The 17,735-nt window shown below is 54.7% G+C and overlaps 6 protein-coding genes and 1 non-coding gene across 7 annotated transcripts; 3 read left to right on the forward strand and 4 right to left on the reverse strand.

Annotated features, from left to right (window-relative positions):
• The first annotated feature begins 458 nt into the window (after positions 1-458).
• ACRALDRAFT_t4 lies at positions 459-530 on the forward strand. Its single transcript has one exon. It is a non-coding gene; the product is annotated as a tRNA-Ala (tRNA).
• Positions 531-583: 53 nt separating this feature from the next.
• ACRALDRAFT_1046901 (uncharacterized protein) lies at positions 584-1,953 on the reverse strand. Its single transcript, XM_071015472.1, has 2 exons — positions 1,888-1,953; positions 584-1,803 (listed from the first exon to the last, which is right to left on the reverse strand). The coding sequence occupies exons 1-2, from the start codon at positions 1,946-1,948 to the stop codon at positions 803-805; spliced, it is 1,062 nt and encodes a 353-aa protein (XP_070878738.1). The 5' UTR covers positions 1,949-1,953; the 3' UTR covers positions 584-802.
• Positions 1,954-2,951: 998 nt separating this feature from the next.
• Positions 2,952-5,181, reverse strand: ACRALDRAFT_1060278 (uncharacterized protein). The gene is made up of 7 exons (XM_071016205.1): positions 4,984-5,181; positions 4,826-4,848; positions 4,471-4,689; positions 4,350-4,396; positions 4,179-4,265; positions 3,240-4,073; positions 2,952-3,156 (listed from the first exon to the last, which is right to left on the reverse strand). Exons 1-7 carry the CDS (start codon positions 5,019-5,021, stop codon positions 3,091-3,093), a joined length of 1,314 nt encoding a protein of 437 aa, XP_070878739.1. The 5' UTR covers positions 5,022-5,181; the 3' UTR covers positions 2,952-3,090.
• A 1,637-nt stretch (positions 5,182-6,818) lies between these two features.
• Positions 6,819-8,966, forward strand: ACRALDRAFT_1079276 (uncharacterized protein; the record flags this gene model as incomplete). Its single annotated transcript, XM_071018887.1, has 3 exons — positions 6,819-7,087; positions 7,155-7,354; positions 7,424-8,966. 3 exons carry the CDS (start codon positions 6,819-6,821, stop codon positions 8,752-8,754), a joined length of 1,800 nt encoding a protein of 599 aa, XP_070878740.1. The 3' UTR covers positions 8,755-8,966.
• A 346-nt stretch (positions 8,967-9,312) lies between these two features.
• ACRALDRAFT_206188 (uncharacterized protein) lies at positions 9,313-11,630 on the reverse strand (the record flags this gene model as incomplete). Its single annotated transcript, XM_071021986.1, is given in 5 exon segments — positions 9,313-9,455; positions 9,622-9,724; positions 9,742-11,246; positions 11,497-11,540; positions 11,614-11,630. The coding sequence occupies 5 exon segments, from the start codon at positions 11,628-11,630 to the stop codon at positions 9,313-9,315; spliced, it is 1,812 nt and encodes a 603-aa protein (XP_070878741.1).
• A 1,127-nt stretch (positions 11,631-12,757) lies between these two features.
• ACRALDRAFT_1079274 (glycoside hydrolase family 18 protein) lies at positions 12,758-15,429 on the reverse strand (the record flags this gene model as incomplete). Its single annotated transcript, XM_071018886.1, has 9 exons — positions 12,758-13,040; positions 13,179-13,275; positions 13,350-13,515; positions 13,589-13,893; positions 13,973-13,978; positions 14,055-15,067; positions 15,102-15,233; positions 15,322-15,331; positions 15,381-15,429. The coding sequence occupies 9 exons, from the start codon at positions 15,427-15,429 to the stop codon at positions 12,896-12,898; spliced, it is 1,923 nt and encodes a 640-aa protein (XP_070878742.1). The 3' UTR covers positions 12,758-12,895.
• Positions 15,430-16,064: 635 nt separating this feature from the next.
• ACRALDRAFT_2023859 (carbohydrate-binding module family 50 protein) lies at positions 16,065-17,704 on the forward strand (the record flags this gene model as incomplete). Its single annotated transcript, XM_071020171.1, has 7 exons — positions 16,065-16,270; positions 16,334-16,450; positions 16,738-16,896; positions 16,930-16,977; positions 17,059-17,114; positions 17,227-17,301; positions 17,409-17,704. The coding sequence occupies 7 exons, from the start codon at positions 16,065-16,067 to the stop codon at positions 17,702-17,704; spliced, it is 957 nt and encodes a 318-aa protein (XP_070878743.1).
• Positions 17,705-17,735: the final 31 nt, after the last annotated feature.

A 17,735-nucleotide genomic window follows, 5' to 3' on the forward strand; every position in this document is an offset into this window, starting at 1 on the left:
GCATTGTTACAGACCGATACGTCCTGCCATTGGTTTGGACTGTGGTCCCTCCGCGACCGACATTTTCCGACACCCGGTTTCATGTCTTCACGTGCGGGATGGGTGGTCGGCACTGCGTACGGTCCTAATAACGGTACTGATTACATAATCCACCCTTCTTGCTTGGACGGGATGCACCGTTCACGACAATGCCATGCCATGCCATTTTGAGTACAGAAATGTCCATATATACGGGATGATATATGTAGAAATGTCCACAAGCCCTTGCTTTCTGAACCGCTTAGATGTAAAGGATTCAATTGTGCTGGGAAAATAGTCTACGCTACCTGTACCGGCAGTCCTGGGTGAGCCGACCGTATCCGCACCTAACGGATCCAACCAGATTGCCCCGTAACACGCTAACGCCGCGTGCCGTATCCGTACAGGGAGATTCTGAGAGTCGTCTAACAAGTAACATTGGGCGATTGGTTTAGTGGTATAACGTCTGCTTAGCATGCTGAAGGTCCCGCGTTCGATTCGCGGATTGTCCACATTTCTTTTTTGCTTTTTTTTTGGATTCTTTTCTGCGTTGACCCAGTGGGTTATTTCTTTTTAATTTTATTCTCTTTATTCTTTCTCATGACAACAATTTAAACAAAAACACAAGCATTCCCACTGTCACCTCGGCATCTTTCCGTCATCAACTATCTAACCCACCATAGACCTGTAACACTACCTCAGCATGCCCATCTCAACTCATCGAGTGGTATATTCTACCAGAATCAACCTCGACTTCCACCCCAACGAATTCTAAACGGCGTCCTCACTTGCTAGTGTCGACGACGTAGCGACCCACAATCTTATTCTCGCGCATGAGCGTATACACGTCCTGAAGCTTGCTGAGGCCAATCGACTTGTACGGGACCTTGATGAGGCCGCGAGCATAAAAGTCGAGCGCCTCGGCCGTGTCGACGCGGTTCCCGACGTAGCTCCCCTTGATACTGATCATGCGCACGACGGTATCGAAGACGGGGGCGCGCAGGTACGCGCCCGCGGGGAGACCAATGCAGACGACGGAGCCGCGGCTGCGGACGTACTCGGACGCCTGCTGGAACGGCTTCTCCTGGACGGCGAGGAGGAGGACGGCGTGCGGGCCGAGGCCGTCCGGGGTGTTGGACTTGACATCGGCCACGAGGTCCTTGGACTTGAGAAAGTCGACGTAGACGGCCGCGCCGATCCTCTTGCACAGCTCGCCCTTTTCGTCGCCGCCGTCGATGGCGATGACGTGCAGGCCCATGGCCTTGGCGTACTGGACGGCGCACGAGCCGAGACCGCCGCCGGCGCCGACGATGGCGACCATCTGGCCCGGCCGCGCCCCCGACTCCTTCAGGCCCTTGTAGACGGTGATGCCGGCGCAGAGGATCGGCGCCACGGCCTCGAGGTCGCAGTTCCGGGGGATGTGGGCGACGTGGGCCGCCTTGGCGATGGCGTACTGCTGGAACGTGCCGTCGACGGTGTAGCCCGAGAGCAGCGCGCCCTGGCACAGCGGCTCGTCGGCGTTCTCGCAGTAGGGGCAGTTGAGGCAGCTGCCGTTCAGCCACTTGATGCCAGCGTAGTCGCCGACCTTGAGGTTATTGACCATGGACCCGCACGCCACGACGACGCCTGCGCCTTCGTGGCCGCCAACGAGCGGCTTCTTCGTCGCGAGGGGCCAGTCGCCCATCATGGCGTGGAGGTCGGTGTGGCAGACGCCAGAGTATTTGACGTTGACGAGCACTTCATCTGGGCCAGGCTTTTGCACCGGAATCTTCTTGTAGACGACGGCTGGGCAGGAGCAGGCACGTTAGATGGACGGGATTCATGGGAATCAACGAAGAAAAAATAAAATAACGGGTAAGAGGGTCTCACGGCCGCCTGTCTCCTCGACAACTTGAGCCCATTGCTCGGTCGGAATCTTGTCGTCGGCCATAGTGGATATCCAGACGCACTAGTTTGGTACTATGTTTGGGCGTCGGTGAAGCACCAGCAAAGTGCGAGAATGAGTATATGGATATTGCTCCCAAACGCCAAGAGGAAAACGTGTTGGTCACTGGAGCTCGATGGTGGGTTAGTATGCTAAACCATCAAGGTAGAGACGTGGAATTAGACACCTCATATAGATATATCCATCGGGTCGCCGTGTAGTCTATGTGCCATTTCTGGACCAGCGGTTGTTGTACGCGGGGTTACAGACGGGCGCAGCGCAAAGCAACCAGTCTATGAAACATGGTGGGGAAGCCGCATCATACACAGCGACACAGAAGTGCAGATCTGGTTGGATTGGTGCAGAACCTAAAAAGGTAAGCCTGGTGGACAGCATCAAAAGATATGGTTTGCTGAGGACGGGGAAGCGGGAGGACAGCAGTCGATCCCCGACCGTTCAACCTTGCTGCGTTACCGGGCGTCATAAGCACGCTGTCCCGGCTCGTTCTGGACGGCGCACGAATTCTGAAAGTCGAGACTAAGGGTGATCGTTCCGCCCCTAAAGGCATGCGAAGTATGTGTAGACGAGTAACAAACAGGTACGAATACAGACCGGATGGAAGGCTATGAGAGATCTGCATCTGTACTAGCAGAACCGGACATCATATTAAATCTGCCAATGGGTGTAGAAATCGACCGAACCAACACTTGTCGTTGGGAGGAAAGGACCGATCAACCCTATGCAAAGTCGATTCGTTGACCCGTCAAAGTCGGGATTCTCCTGGTTCTGCTGTGAAGCTACGTCAGTATGTTGTCTTAGAAAAAAATACGTCGCCGTCTGTCATCTGTCGCGGTCCCGGGTCGGGCGCCAAGAAGGGTAATTCTGGTCCCTGTAGGTTGGGACCCCATGTTTGGTCGCATCGTATCCTTCTCGCCCCGTCTCGACGGGGGACTCGTCCTGCTATTCACTGTTCCACTACCCCCTCTTCTCTCTTCTCTCCCTGCACAAGACACGAGATACGACAGCCTGGGTCGACGGTGTTATTCTGGTGTTTACTCATTCGCGGTAAAAAAGGGCTTTTAAATAACATCTGCAACCGGCCTCTATGGAGAACGTCAATATCGATAAGAACAATAAGCGCCCCTGCCTTATGAACCGCCGGGTCCACCCAGTAGCGCAAACCTCCGGACGATGCTGGGACCATATTCTTGGTACTGCGGAGAGTCGCAAATCGCGTTAGCCAGTCCAGTACATCCAAGGGGGGCAAGGCGACACCAGCTTTCGTGTGAACACGCACCTCTGCCTTGGTGTGGCAGTACGACCGGAACTCGGGCGTCTGGCCCAGCAAGCTGCCGCCGAACCAGGGGCCGTGTCGTTGCCTCTTGTGCGTGATGACCTGCACCTCGAGACCGCCGCTCCGGGCACCGCCGCTGCGCACCTCGCTGGCGCGGATGCGCGCGTCGACCAACTGCTTGATGTCGCGCTGTAACCGTCTGCCAAAGTCCTTGTACAGCGTGCTGCCGCCGGACAGGACGATGTTCTTGTACAGGCCCCGGCGCACGTCAATGGGCGACGACTGGATCACGCCATCCACCACCTCGGGGAGCGGGGTCAGGAAATCGGAGCTGTAGATCTCGGGATTGAAGAAGATCTCGGGCGCCAGGAAGCGCTCGTATCCCACGTCCACCATGGCCTTGCGCCCGCCGGGCTGCAGGACGGGATGCTGGATGAAGCGGGTGGGGTCGCGATCGTAGCGGGAGAATTCCTTTACAATGTCCGGGCAAACGTAGCAGTGCTCCTCCTTGATCTCCTGTGCCGTCTTCAGCGAAGAGTCGGGTTCCCCTCGGTCACGGAGCAGCGACTGGACAAAGTAGGTGATGTCGCGGCCGGCGATGGGGATGGACTTGATGGAGGAACCGATCACGTAGCCCTCGGCCACGGGAATGACGTGAGTAACACCGTCGCCCGAGTCGATTACGGTACCGGTCAACGATCGATCCTGTACCTTGGAGGAAGTCCAAGAAGCAGCTAGAGCGAGGACGGCCTGGACAGCGATATACATGCCGGCACAGTTGAACGACTCGAAGAAGATCTCGGCCGTGTTCTCGCGGTTCTCCGGGGGGTTTAGAGGCTGGAGAGAGACGTGTCAGTCGGTTGTGTAGATGACGGGCAGTATACCCAGGGAAACGGGAAAAATGTGGAGGTGTTGTGGTGGAGGAGGAGAATGAAGACGAACCGGCTCAGTGAGGAGGAAAAAATGATCTTCTGGCTCAACACGGAGGTACTTGAAGATCGAATTGGACCAAAATCTCTCCATATGATCCTAAGAGAGGTGACGGTCAGCTCCTTACCGTCGTAACGGTTTCCCCCAGTCACTTTGGGGCCATGTAATTTGTATTCGACGAACCCAGTTCTCTATTTGCCCGTGCCTGATCGGGTAATGCAACCCATAACCTGAGGCGAGTAGATAGTCAGCATCATCCGGGGGCTTCGCGTCGACGTCGATTTCTACAGCCGGGCTGACTGACCGGGTCCGGACGACGCAGCAATGGCCGCGTCACCGATAAAATAGTCGAGATCCTCGGTGCCCCGTTTCATGCTCAGGTGGCCACCCGCACCGGAGCCGCCGGTCAGATAGCTCGGTTTGTTCGCGACCGAAGGGCGGCCGGCAGCTGCTCCGCTACCTGTGCCTTTTGTTGCGATGGCGGTCGGGAAGACGAAGGAGGGCGAGTCATTTCCAGCGAAACCTAGGGGTTATCGATGTTAGATTCGGAGAACGAATGCGCGACGACGACGACGAGGACGACGACGACTGGGTCGGACTCGACTTTGCGAGCGAGGGACAAGGGGGGGGTTCGGCGAAAGGCATATCGAAAGTCATACCGAGCTTAGAAAAGCCGGTGCCGCTAGAAGAAGACAAGTTAGCTCGGCTCTCGACGATGGTTGAAACGTCGCTCCGTTTGATTCTGCCTGCCTGCTTTGTCCTCGCGGATTGCGGGGCACGACGGAAGGGGGGCGGGTTGAGGGAAGGCCGGTCTTACTTGTCCATGACAACGGCGGGCGTTTGGTTAGCCGCCATTGCTGTAACAGAGCGGGATTCGCAATCAAGGAAGAATGCTTTCTATCCGTCGGGTGGCATGAAAGGAAGACAGAGAGGGTGCTGACTGGCGCAGTGTAGAGAGCCCAGCTTCCCTGGATCGACGGTGAGGTTGGAGAGCGTACGAGGATTACGACGTCAGGAGTGGATTGGATTGTGTGCAAGGCAACCAGCTCGGAGGTACGTTGTATTAGGTGCAGTAGGTACGAAGTACCTGGCCCGGGCTGGTGGGGTTCTGTGTGGCTGGTGGATAGGTTCGAGGCGAAGCTGTTTCTTATTCGCTAGAGGTCATGCTCATGTGGAGACGTACTGTATTAGCATACTGTAATGTACTGTATTCACACGGTACTATTCCTTATCACTTCAATTACACGACCCCAAGACATCAATCACCTCGAATATCCCATATTCATTGCGTGAAGCGTTCTCCGTCCGTCTCGGACCAAGCAGGCAAGTAAAACATTAGCTGATGTGACTTCGGAGCATGCTTTGACCTTCTTGCACGACCAAAGACTCAACTCTTTCAGCTATATTTTATACCATTTCTTACTGAAACTACGGAACATACAAGATGAGGAGCAAGAGGTCGACAGTTTGACCAGCAGGAAGGTCAAACCTCAAGTCCGAGACGACTCAACCAGCCGCAATACAAAGAATACTCTTACTTCTTCCACGCCACTTGGAGCCCTAGGCCGTCGCGAAGGTTAAGATCTGGGGAAAAAAAGACACCAAAAAAAGAAAGAGAACAGGGGCAAGGGAAAAGGCCCGGACTCATGATATTCACTGGCCCGACGGAGTGGGTGGGATTTCTGAGAAGTAAAAGGTCCGGAGTCTCAGCAACGGCAGCCTAGATCCTACTACACCACCGTCCTTCTGCCCATGACCACCTCTTTCTAACCAGCTCGGAAATATCCTCACCTGCTCCACCTCAGAGGCGCCCAGGCAGGCAGCACTCGAATCCAGTCAACGCACCTTCCGCTCCCATCTCACCTCTGGCGCTCCTTCCGATACGCTTGAATCCATTCATCGGCTTACCATCCATCTCCTGCCTTTGAGTGCTTCTTCTCCCCCCACGGTTGGCTCAAGTTTCGGCACCTTTGCCCATCAGTTCTGGTTCCTGGGCAACAGACCCATGCCAACCATCGCTTCCGTCCATCACCCGTCTTAATTCTCAATTTGACTCTGCTATTATCTTCTATCGCCTTTGATCCCATTCGGACTCTGCTCCGCCGTTGTGGAACAGCGGGATGGTCGCTTAGGCAGTCACCTTTGCCAGGCTCATCATAATTCTTCTGCTTTTGAGCCTTACTTCAGCTACGTTGCTGCATTCATTGAGCTGAGAAATCCCAGCGTTTTCTCGTTCTTTTACCCTTTTCTTTTCTTTTTCATTACCTACCAGCAGCATCAGGTCATTATTTTATCGTCATTGCTGTCGCTACGGTCCCTCTACTCGCCGATAACACCTACGGTGCCAATCGCTTGGCAGTTCCCCAAGACGAAGATACTAATTCTACCAAGTCGTCGGAAATTCATAGCCTGCATCGATAACCGAATCACCCTTACCCCATTGTCCAGTCTGAATCCGTCGCATCAATCTGGCCGCCTGGTGCCTCTGAAGCTTTAGTTAACCACATCGAGGGCTGATGCGGTGGGTGGTACGATTCCATCCATCTCGAACCGCCCATGCCAAACCACGACCGGAAGCCTTCCGCAGCCCATATACCTCCTTCGTCCCCCTTGGCAGATGCTGCGCAGAAACAACGGCTGGCCCAGCAAAGAATGGATGTACCCGGTCCTTTGCCCCAACCTAACGATCCAGGAGACGGAAACGCCTGTCGACTCGGCTTGCCCGGATCCACACAGACGGCCCGTCGCAGAACTGGCGAGGTATCATCGCGCGCCCACCGGAACGGTAATGGCAACCGTCCTGTAGATCGAGCGTCGACGAAGGGACAGCGGCCCAAATTTACCGGTGCCATCTTTGTCCACGCAGGAGCCGGTTTCCACAGCCGTCAAAACGAGCGCCTTCACCTAGGGGCTTGCAACGAGTACGTCTTCTGTTCTTACCCCGTCCCCACCCCACCAAACTACAGCCTGGTTCTGACAAGCTCGCAGTGCCGCTACTATGGGCATGAAGTTCTTGCGGTCCGGTGCTTCTGCAACCGAAGCTGTCGTGGCAGCCCTGCGTGTGCTCGAAGATAAAGAAATCACCAACGCGGGCTACGGTTCCAACTTGTCCATAGATGGGACAGTCGAGTGCGATGCGACCGTTGTCGACCACCTCGGCCGGAGCGGTGCTTGTGGAGCAGTGCCGAGTTAGTCTTTCACCCTCGATTTTGATGGAACAACCAACCCCTTTGGCTAACGGGATATAACTCGGACAGACGTTCGCAATCCCATCTGCCTCGCCCAGTTGATCCTCGACAAGAGCAAGCGGCCTATGACGCTTCGACGCGTCCCCCCGAATGTACTTGTCGGTGAAGGAGCGAGGAACTTTGCCATGGAACATGGAATGCAGGTGGTGCCCAACGAGAATTTGATCTCCAAGAATTCCCGTGACCGGTTTATACACTGGCAACAGGACCTCCGCCGAGCCGACGAGAGATTGAAGCTGGGCGAGTCACGGAGGGCCCACGATTTCGCAATTGCGCCATCGAAAATCTCATCTTCGCAACGGTACGGGTCCCTTGTCGGCACCCCGACGGAACGGACCCTATCGAGTATCTCTCAACGAGGGGACCATGCGAATGCGATCCTTTTAGGCACGTGGAATGAAGGACAGCCCGACTCACCGTATCGTGGCCCTCCCGTATCAGAATGCGCGCCTGGTGTATCACCCATCGTACCATTGGACACCGGATTGACAACAACTCAATGTCACCTACTGTCCGAGAAGAGCCCTCTTCACTCTGATGAAAATGCGAATCCTCTGAGAGGCGGTGCGTCCTTTGCCGACTTGTCGAGTCGGGAACCCCACGCCGGTTTAGACTCCCAAGCCCGTGACAAAGACCGTGACGAAGGGAGACCGCCTCGACCTGTGGCGGATAAGACTGCGCCGAAGAACGAAAGCCACCCACAATCACAGACTCCTCGCGGTATTAAGCGACCCTTTCCCTTCTCCGAAGGTACAGACGATAAAAGTCCTCCGGTGGATATCATCACTGACACTATCGGTGCCATCGTCATTGATGCCAAGGGGAATATTGCAGCGGGATCCTCGTCCGGCGGAATCGGCATGAAGCACCGCGGGCGTCTAGGACCCGCTGCTCTGGTCGGTGTCGGCACGGCCGTCGTGCCTTGCGACCCCAACGACCCGGACGGCGTCTGCGTCGCCACTGTCACCAGTGGTACGGGCGAGCACATGGCCACGACCATGGCCTCGCAGCGGTGTGCGGAGAGGATATACCGCAATACGCGACGAGGCCCACAAGGCCAGGATGTCCGGGAAGATGACGAGGATGTGATTATGGAATCCTTCATCGAGGATGACTTTATGGGCCACCCAGGCGTCAAAGGTTGCAGTCCGGCCGCGGCCATAGGCTTGATGACGGTGAAAAAGACGAGGGAGGGTTGCTATCTGTACTTTGCCCACAACACCGATTCGTTTGCCCTCGCGTCGATGGGAAGCTCCGACAAGGAACCCCAGTGTGTCATGTCACGGATGGGGAGGTTTGCCAAGGTGACTCGAGGCGCGCGAAAGATCGCACTGGAGTAGGTTGGAGGGGTTTGGCCAAGGACCCCCGGAAACAAACTGCGCTGGCTCGCTCGGTCCGGGCTGTTTTCTTTACTGGAGGCTGTATTCTGTAACGCTCAGGTCGTCTTTTCCACTTTCCTATACTACAGCCCAGGCATAAGCCTACCTAAGCATTAGAGATACCCATTATGTGTAAACCTCCCTAAATAGACGAAACAGAATATTCAGCATCCACATTGAAACATGGATCGATGAACTTTGCGGATCAAGGTTCAAAGTAGGCGTCCAGCATTTCGGAATAGCTACGCGATCTTTCAACGGGCTACTACTACTAGCTGTCTGAATGCAACGGGTCCATTCACCCACGGTATACAAGTCTAGGAGTCGCTCCTATAGCCCTGCTCTAGTGAGCCACTCCTAAGGAAGGTGGAGGTTGAATCTCGCCGTTGCCATCGGCCGCTGGTCCTTGACTGAAAAATGCTGTTCCGGCAGGAGATCTCGGCTTGCCGTCTCGTCCTATATTCGAACTAGGCAGACTTCACTGGCTGCGGGATGGGGAGTCAGTTTCCCACGCCGTGGTTACCGACCTCCAGTCTCTCCATCTTCATAGGGAGCGAGTATGTCTTCCCATGCCGGAAAATGTAGGGTGGTTATCATGGGATAAAAAGGCACAAGCGCCCTTCCGCTCTTGTGTCTTTGACATATCTGCACCACTACCACTTCTTGAGCAAGGGTGTTTCGATTCGTCTTAGCCCGTGGTCGAATGTGCCTTAGCAATGGGCGGTGCTTCTCAAACCACGAGAATCCGTTTGTTCTCGTCTTCTTCTTTCCTCTTCTCCCTTTATTATTATGATTATTATTTCTCTTTCTGGCCCACATTGGCCAAACCTTTTGTACTTGTTTTCGTTTTGGTCACCTCGCAGGCGTAGCGGTGGCACTGCCCGTCTCCTCCCTGACGCTCCCGTTGGCGAGGACGCGCTGCCTCTTCCTCCTGCGGCGGCGGGGAACAACGGCCGGACGGGCGCCGTACGAACCTAGGGCGAGGCGCGTGCCGCAGGTGAGACACTCTACGGGACCGGTCGGGGGATTCGCAGCAGCGGTGGTCGCATTGGCAGGGGAGGCGGCGGGGTTGGCGTTGTCGCTGGCCGGGGTGGGTTCAGGAGTCGGCACGGAACAGAAGATGCTGAGGCAGACGGAGCAGACGAAGCCCGTGTCGACGACGCGGCCGTGGCAGAAGCATGCGGCGCGGAAGTCGACGGTGTGGTGGGTCGGAGGCACGAGGGCGTTGCGGGCTGTCTTGTCGGCGCAGGCGAGGCCGAAGGTCAGGTAGGAGAGGAGGCCCCGCGGGGTGGAGGGGGAAAGGAAGATGCCGTTGGTGATGTGCGACGCTTGCTGGAGGAAAGAGGAGGCGGGCGAGGCGGCTTTGTCGGGGCCGCCGGAGCCCGGTTGGGGTGGCCGAGACTCGGTGTCGGAGGAGGTGCTGTTACGAACGGAAGCCGGGGAGAGGGAAATGACGTCGATTGGGATCTGGGCCTGGGCGGCGGCGAAGACGGCGTTCATGGTGGGGATGTACTGGGAGGGCTCGGCGTCGGAGACGGAGAGAACGAGTATGTGGGCCGACATGCCCGGGGCGAGGGTGGATGAGGAGAAGGCGCCGACGCCGGCACCAGAGTTGGCGTTGGACCGGTCGGAGAGGGAGTTGGCGTCGAGGGCGAGGGAGGTCTTGTTGATGTGGGCGAGGGCGAGGGTCAGAGCGCCGGAGAGCTGGGAGGTGGTGCAAGAGAGGTCGGCCTCGGTGGTCTCGTCGAGGAGCTTCTTGAGGCTGGCAAGGACGGCGATCTCGATCTGGGCGAACTGCGGGTACTTGTTGGCGGAAGATGCAGGGCGGGCGAACATGGCCGAGGCGGGCGGTGCATCGGCCATGTCCACATCTTCGGTCGAGTCTTCTCCGGAGGAGGAGGAGGAAGGGTGAGGTTCTGGTCGGGAAGGATACAGCCACACGGCGCGGTTGCTGTGGGAGGCAATGACGGCGACCTGGTTCGAATTGTTGAAGGCGAGGTTGGCGTTGAGGAAGATGAGGATGTTAGAAACGGCCTTGTGGAGGGGCAAGACGTCGTTCATGGCGGCCCAGGCGCGCGGGTTGGTGTCGATAATCACGGTGCACAGGGATGTGGTGTCCCCGGCGGTGGTGGTGACCCCTTGATGGTGTTCCGAGGCATCGACTTCGTTCATGGTGAACCGGTGTAGATCAAATTCGTTGTCGGAAACAGAAGCTTCCCGATCAGGGACTAGAAACAAGGAGAAGGGTAGGGGGAGATGAAGTGCCACCAAAGCAACGGAGAGAGGTAGGGGTTTTGGTGTTATAGTAGACGCATCGTTCTTGAAGATGTACGAAGTAGGTATTCGTAGGTAACAGAGTAAAAAGTTCCACGAATGGTGTACTGTCCTAATTAGGACTAGTGGAGTTGGAACTGGTGGCTTGACCCCCACCTTGGTGTGGCTGACCGCACCCGCTGTGGTTTCTGATGTCACCTAACCACCTCGCTACTCCCGCCTAATCCCGAGCCCCTATTATAGGTACTCGATACGTGATTACAGACTCGTGAAGCAACTTGGAAACTATCTTATCGAAAGCTATATTACGTCTTTATAATCACTTTTCTAGTAAATACACGTATGCTAACTATAACTTACGTTTTACTACTAATAACCCTTCTTTCCAAATTCCAGGCGGGCTCCTAAGTCCCACGTCCCGACTGACACTAACATGCCAGGAGTTTCCTTTGCCGTCCACTTCATGTAACTTCCTTGAGAGTGAAGAGAAAAGGCACGGGCTCAGTATATATAAGAAGGGCCCTCTAGTAGCCCTAAGTTATCAACAAGGGTCCTCGTTCCATTGCAATCCGACTTTGAGGTCATCATGTTGCGTCAATTGTGAGTTCATGACATCCATGCACGTGCATTCTTACAGTGTAGGCTTAGTTGGGAAACAGAACGATCATCCAAGGAAACCTCCGGAGGGAGCAGGTGATTTCAAGTACCCCATTCTGCTTAGTTTACTTGCTTTATATGCAATTTCCTTAGGAGGAGCTCATGACACTACGAGAGACCCGAGGGTGTTCATTCTCCTCGCGGTGAGTCCCTATGTCTCCCATACGAGGAGGCACAGGAGGGATGATCTTAATAGAATCGTTTGGCATATCTCTCTGAGGTCTCCAGTAAGGCATTCTCAGCTATATACGAGGAAGAGGAGGAAAAAAGGGGGTTATTACATCAGTCGTCGAAACATGTGAAGGGAGATATCTGACTCGCCACGAATCACTTACTCTGGTACTTGGATCGGACCTGCGTGGGTGCGCCGAGGACGTAGGATGTGTCGGGGGGCTGAATTTTCTCGACCTGCCAGTTCGAGCACGACGTCGATGAGTTGCCTTTGTCTTGGAGCGTTCGACTGTTGCAAAATTTGACAGGCGTTGGGGATTTGGTCTCTTGACCGTGGACGTGCGCGCTTCTCTAACTTGTGGTATTCGCCATGGGAATTTTCAGCGAGACGGGCGTGAGCCGTGCTCTTTAATCTGCCAGCTTCTCCCCCTGGGGGATAAGCTGCCTCCGGGGTAAGTCCCGCCGTCCTTATTGCGACCGGGACTCCTTTTGCCCAGGTTTGGAGGCAAGATCTGGTCTGGTATGGTTGTCAGTGAGTGGCCTTCATACAGCAAGTCATGACGAGGGTATAAGACCTTCTGAAAGCTCAAATGCAATTTCTCTCGCAAAAGAGTGAAAGGAGTTGGGAGCACACCAACGATGGTGTCTTCGACGCCTCACTCCATGACCTGGAAGCATCCTTCACATCGTCACTGGGCCAGATAACTCGGGCGCTCTGGAGTCTGGTTGACGGGCAGATCCAGCACATCAGAGGGATAGTCCAGGAAGACCAGAGATTCCGGCTCCGCCTTCCCGTTTCCTCAATGGCGAAACAGCATGAGAGTCACCCGTGATCAAAATAAAGCCGGGTCCCGTCTAGTCCGGGTCTATTACGCCCGTGTTGGATCGCTCGCCAAAGTTGATAAAGCCGTAGCTTGTCTGCGTATCTTCAGGAGGCAGAAGCTCCTGAGAAACATTCTATCAAGGTCTACGAGCGAAAAAGGGACATTGACACCATCGATCATAGACCTGGGGCATTGGCCGAGATAGCCCGGAGACCCTCAAGGCTACTGGTGTCTAGGTCGATGGCCCAGATTAGCAACCCGCCGAGACCCATGTTATTGGCGTAATCGATCTTCTTTTGGAATGTCGTGACGTCGTCAAGCCTTTACAAGTCGTCAGAGTTGTGCCGGAAAAAAAAAAGAAAAAAAAGAAAAAAAAATAAAAAAAAATAAAAAAAAAGAGGAAAGGGGGGAGGGAGAATAGGGGTGGGGATAGGGGTGAATATCCCAGATTCGACTCACGAGACCCAGTTGTTACCGGAAAAGACGACGTATCTGACGGCAGCCGCTTCGTCCAAGTAGGATCTGGCGCCAGTGATATCAAGTAGCTCCATAATTTCTGGTTGGTTGATAGTGTTGATAGTGTGAGCCCAAAACCTCTCGCGTTTGTCCAAGGCCGTATGGTTTGCTTACCGCTATATGCAAGAATGCCTGGGGTGTTCGAGCAACGTCCCGGCGCTCCAGGGCCCTTTAACGGACAATCCGACTTCCAGCAAGAAGCAGACGCGAGTTCAAAAGATCGTCCGTAGAGTCCTAGACCAAGCGCAACATTGCTCGGATCGATACCGACTCGCCAGAACTAGACAAGACCGTTGTTAGTGGATAGCTGCATCGGCAAGGCCAAGGGATCAGGCGGCTAGAGGGCCACTCACTAGATCTAATGTATAGTCAATCTCAGTCAGGTTGGTGTGAGAACGGATTTGATTTCCAATGGGGTTGTCGCTGTCCCAAACACCATGAAGGTCATACGACATGAGGTTGATCCAGTCGACGTAAGTCTCCATGCCTTTTAGGTCGAAGTGGTGGAGATACCAATAAGACGACGGCGCAGTAAAAGTAACAATGTAGTCGCGACCGCTTGCCGTGATAGCCTCCCTTAAGTCCTTAAGGAGTAGGGTGTAATTTTCGCCATCACCGTCACGGCCACCCCGATCCTTCGCTCCAGGGTACTCCCAGTCTACAGAAAGGTGAGATTAGTATTACTGCTCACTCATCGGACCATGCGGGTATCAAGGACCCTGAATATGGACACGTACCAAAGTCTACAATTGCAGAATAGTCAGCCTTCTATCGTCATAAACACACACATACACATGGGTGAGATGATAGACGACTAACCAACACCGTCATATCCGTATTGGGACATGAACCCAATGAGGTTCTCGATGAACTGGGCTCGATTCGCCTTTGTGGAAGCAAGGTCTGGGAAGATATCCTGCCAAGGGCCAGGATCGCTAAAAGACCAACCACCCAGCGCAATAACAAGCTTCAGGTTGGGGTTTCTGCTCTTAACGTTGCCAACATCTTTGTACAGGCTGGGATCGACGCCGTCCATGTTGGTGATTTGGAAATCGCTATTGATGTATGCATAGGCGACAAACAGGTGCGTGAGAAGGTGGACGGGGATCTCGCTGGGGCTCATCGTACCGCACGGCTTCTGCATGTTCCTGGTATCCCAGTACCCGATGATCCTCTTCTGCGAGTTTGAGTGAGGGGCGTTGGGCCTGGGCTGTTCGCAGTTGGACTGGCATCCGGACTGACAGAATGCGGTCGTGGTACCACAGAAGCCAAGCTCGGAGCAGCACACGTTCAGAGGACACGTTTTACCCGGCGTCTCGGCGAGTTCACCGCACTCGGCCTTCGCGTCGCAGTTGCTCTGGCATCCCTTCCCGCAGTGCTTGGAACTGTAGCCGCACCAGCCATCAACGCCGCAACATGCCTTGTTGTCGCACGGCATGCTCGGGCCACAAGTGTAATCGCTCTGGCCCGAGTAGGTCAATGCCATGGTCAACGGCGTCTGAGGAGAGGGCGGCAGGCCTTTCGCATTGACGGGGGCGTCAAGAGTCCCGCCATCACGGGCAAAGTGCTTATAATGCTCAGCCTGGGCCACCTGGCGATGGCCATGAGCGTTCAAGTTTCCATATGCGAACGGGACATTCAGAAGAAGATGGGAGATGAGGGAGATGAGGGAGATGAGAGAAATGACCAAAGACGTGCGAGATGCCGCCATGATTGTGACGGCGTCTTTAGGCGGGAGCGACTGTTTCTGAATGCCCCAGAAGACGGCTGTCTGAACTCGTGAACTTAGCAGCAGAGGTGAAGACGAAGGAGGACCAGAAACCTCAGGGAAACTGCGTGGATTTTTTTCGCCTTGGATATTCCTACCTCTTGCCGTGGTCTATCTTAATGTTCATTTTTGCCATGTCCACTTTCATCCACCCAGTCGTTGGTTGTCTGCATGGTTTGGAGACGGGACCACCAGGGTCTACCCGGTACCGTCTCATGACCGACGAGCACCTGCAGCGGATACTAGTAGGTACAGGCTACAACAATTAGATCCAACCAAACGCCAAGGATTGGGGGGAAACAACGATAAGGCACATACCTAGGAAAGCCTCTAGTATACAAGGGAGTTCTACATATGTACATAGGAAGGCTACGTACAACGTAGCTTCAGCGGCGTAACGCGAGTACCTAACCGGTAAACTGGCATGGTACCTACAATGTAGCCGGTACTTGTCGTAAACGCACGTCCCTTTAATTGGTCCCTGTTGTGTGGGTCCTTGGCCGGGTCCCGGGTCGGATCCCGGTCGAGCCCCGGGTGGACATGGGTGGGGCCGTTGGTTAGGTGGGGCCAAGTCCCTGCACGGCGGCTCAAGGATACTACCTAGTGTACGATGAAGCGTTATTGTCTGTCCAGTGACATCCCATCGCATTCTGTCTACTGACGATGAGTTTGGCGGTTGGTAATTTAACTTCTATGCACTCATGTACAAAGTATCAGTAGCTTAAATTGACGGTTGCACTGCGGAAATGTCATGGTCCCAACATCATCTGCGCATTGCAGCAGTGATGCGGCACCCCTGAAGCTAGACTTCAAGACGCCGGCTTTTCGTCCAACACCTATGTACAACGTACTGACCCCGATGACCTGATGCCAAGACATCATCTTAAGTTTGTTTTCCCAGACCAACGGTCCGGCACTGGTACGTTGTATGCGCAGATTTTGTTTGGATCATCTGGCCCATCCACCTGTTTAGTGTGTCAGCCCGAGTCCCTTGACTGACGTTGTTCTCTCATCTACTCTGTTTTTGCATCAGCAAGACGTCGCCTCAGACTGCCGCAATCATGGCGCGTCTTGTTGTTCTTAGTTGTTTCTTTACTGCCCAAACCTGGGCGCTTCGGTCTGATGTTTGGACTCGGGCGGCTGAACCCGGAAACTGCGAGGTCTATATTGTGGAGGCCGGCGATACCTGCATGAGCATTGCCAGGAATGCAAACGCCACTTATGCCCAAATCGTTGCATGGAACGACGATATCGACCTGGCTTGCTCGTACGTGGTTTTTGAAGAATACACCTCTGTTTGGGTGTATTCAATCGCTGACTTTGACTCTAGGAACCTCGGAGAACTCCAAGGCGATGAGATCTGTATCAGCAATCCGCTGGGAGACTATGTGCTTCCGGTGAATCCGGTCAATTCTCAAGGCATTTCTGCCATTATCACCACGACGGCGTACGTTGCAGTGTCCCGCCTGTCCCTTTAGCTCACAGGGTCGAGGCGTAGGAACGAAAGAAGGAATATGCTGGAATATGCTGACTCGGATAGTCCTGTTCCAACACCAACTCCCGATGGCACAAACCCCATCTGTGCCGAGTACCATTTCGTTGAAACTGGGGAAGACTGCTCTAAATTTACGACCAGATACTCCATCACGCTGAAAGACTTGTGGGCTTCTTTCGTTTCCTCTTTTCCTGGATTCGCCTTTGAGCATCTACACTTACACAATAATCTCCTCGCAGTCTCTTTTTGAATCCACATGTCTGGGAAAATTGCACCAATGTCTATGCCGAGTACTACTACTGCGTCAGGCCGGTCGGATACCTATCGACATACCCGGGATACCCATCTCCGACCAGCACCAGGGAGTTTATCCACACGCCTACCACTGACGTGCCCTGGTACGGAGACCTTCTGCAATACTTAATAATTAGTGGGCCGACCATTCCCATCGCCAAAGGAACTCGCCGGGATTGCTGGAGGTATGTGGCGGCAAGTCCCCGCTAGTCCCGGACCGCATGCTGACTTGCATTCGAGTTATTTCTATCTGATAGACGTCATAGACAACCTCGCCGCGGACTGCTGGTTGTTGGCCATCACCCACGAGATCACTGCGGAGGTGTGTTTTTGCCACGTCTAGCCCTCCCGGTCCCGTACCGGCGCTGACGACTAAAAGGAATTCATACTCTGGAACCCGTCTCTCGGCAAAGAATCAACTGCACCTGGTGTAGCTAACATCTATGCGTATCCCTGTACAATCGCGCCAAGCAGCTCGTACTGCGTTGCGCTCAGTTCCCCAACGCCTGGTGAGTGCCGGCCCTGTAGGGAGGGAGAGACGAAGAGGGAGGGAGAACTTGGAAGCGATGACCTTCAAGGATCACATTAAGACGTAGACGCTGAAAAATGGTGCTAGCTCCACCCCCGCCCCCCGCGGCACCTTCGAGCCCGCGGGCGGCCGGAGAGAGCGAGAATTGCACCCGGTGGTTCCGTGCCGCTTCGTTCCACACGTGCGAGACTGTTCTAATGAGGACCAGGCTAAGCATTGATGAGTTCTATACGATGAACCCGTCTGTCAACAGCGACTGCTCCGGCATGGCTCTGGGAACGTACTACTGCATCTCGACCCATCACCAGGGCCTGACGCCGTCAGAGGTGGAAGAGGACGAGAACGACCGCATCAGGTCCCGTCTCCGACAGCCAGCCAGATGAGCTCCACCACGACCGCCAGTAACGGCGGCTC

Source organism: Sodiomyces alcalophilus, assembly GCF_042370955.1.
Source record: "Sodiomyces alcalophilus JCM 7366 unplaced genomic scaffold ACRALscaffold_1, whole genome shotgun sequence".
NCBI lineage: Eukaryota > Fungi > Ascomycota > Sordariomycetes > Glomerellales > Plectosphaerellaceae > Sodiomyces > Sodiomyces alcalophilus.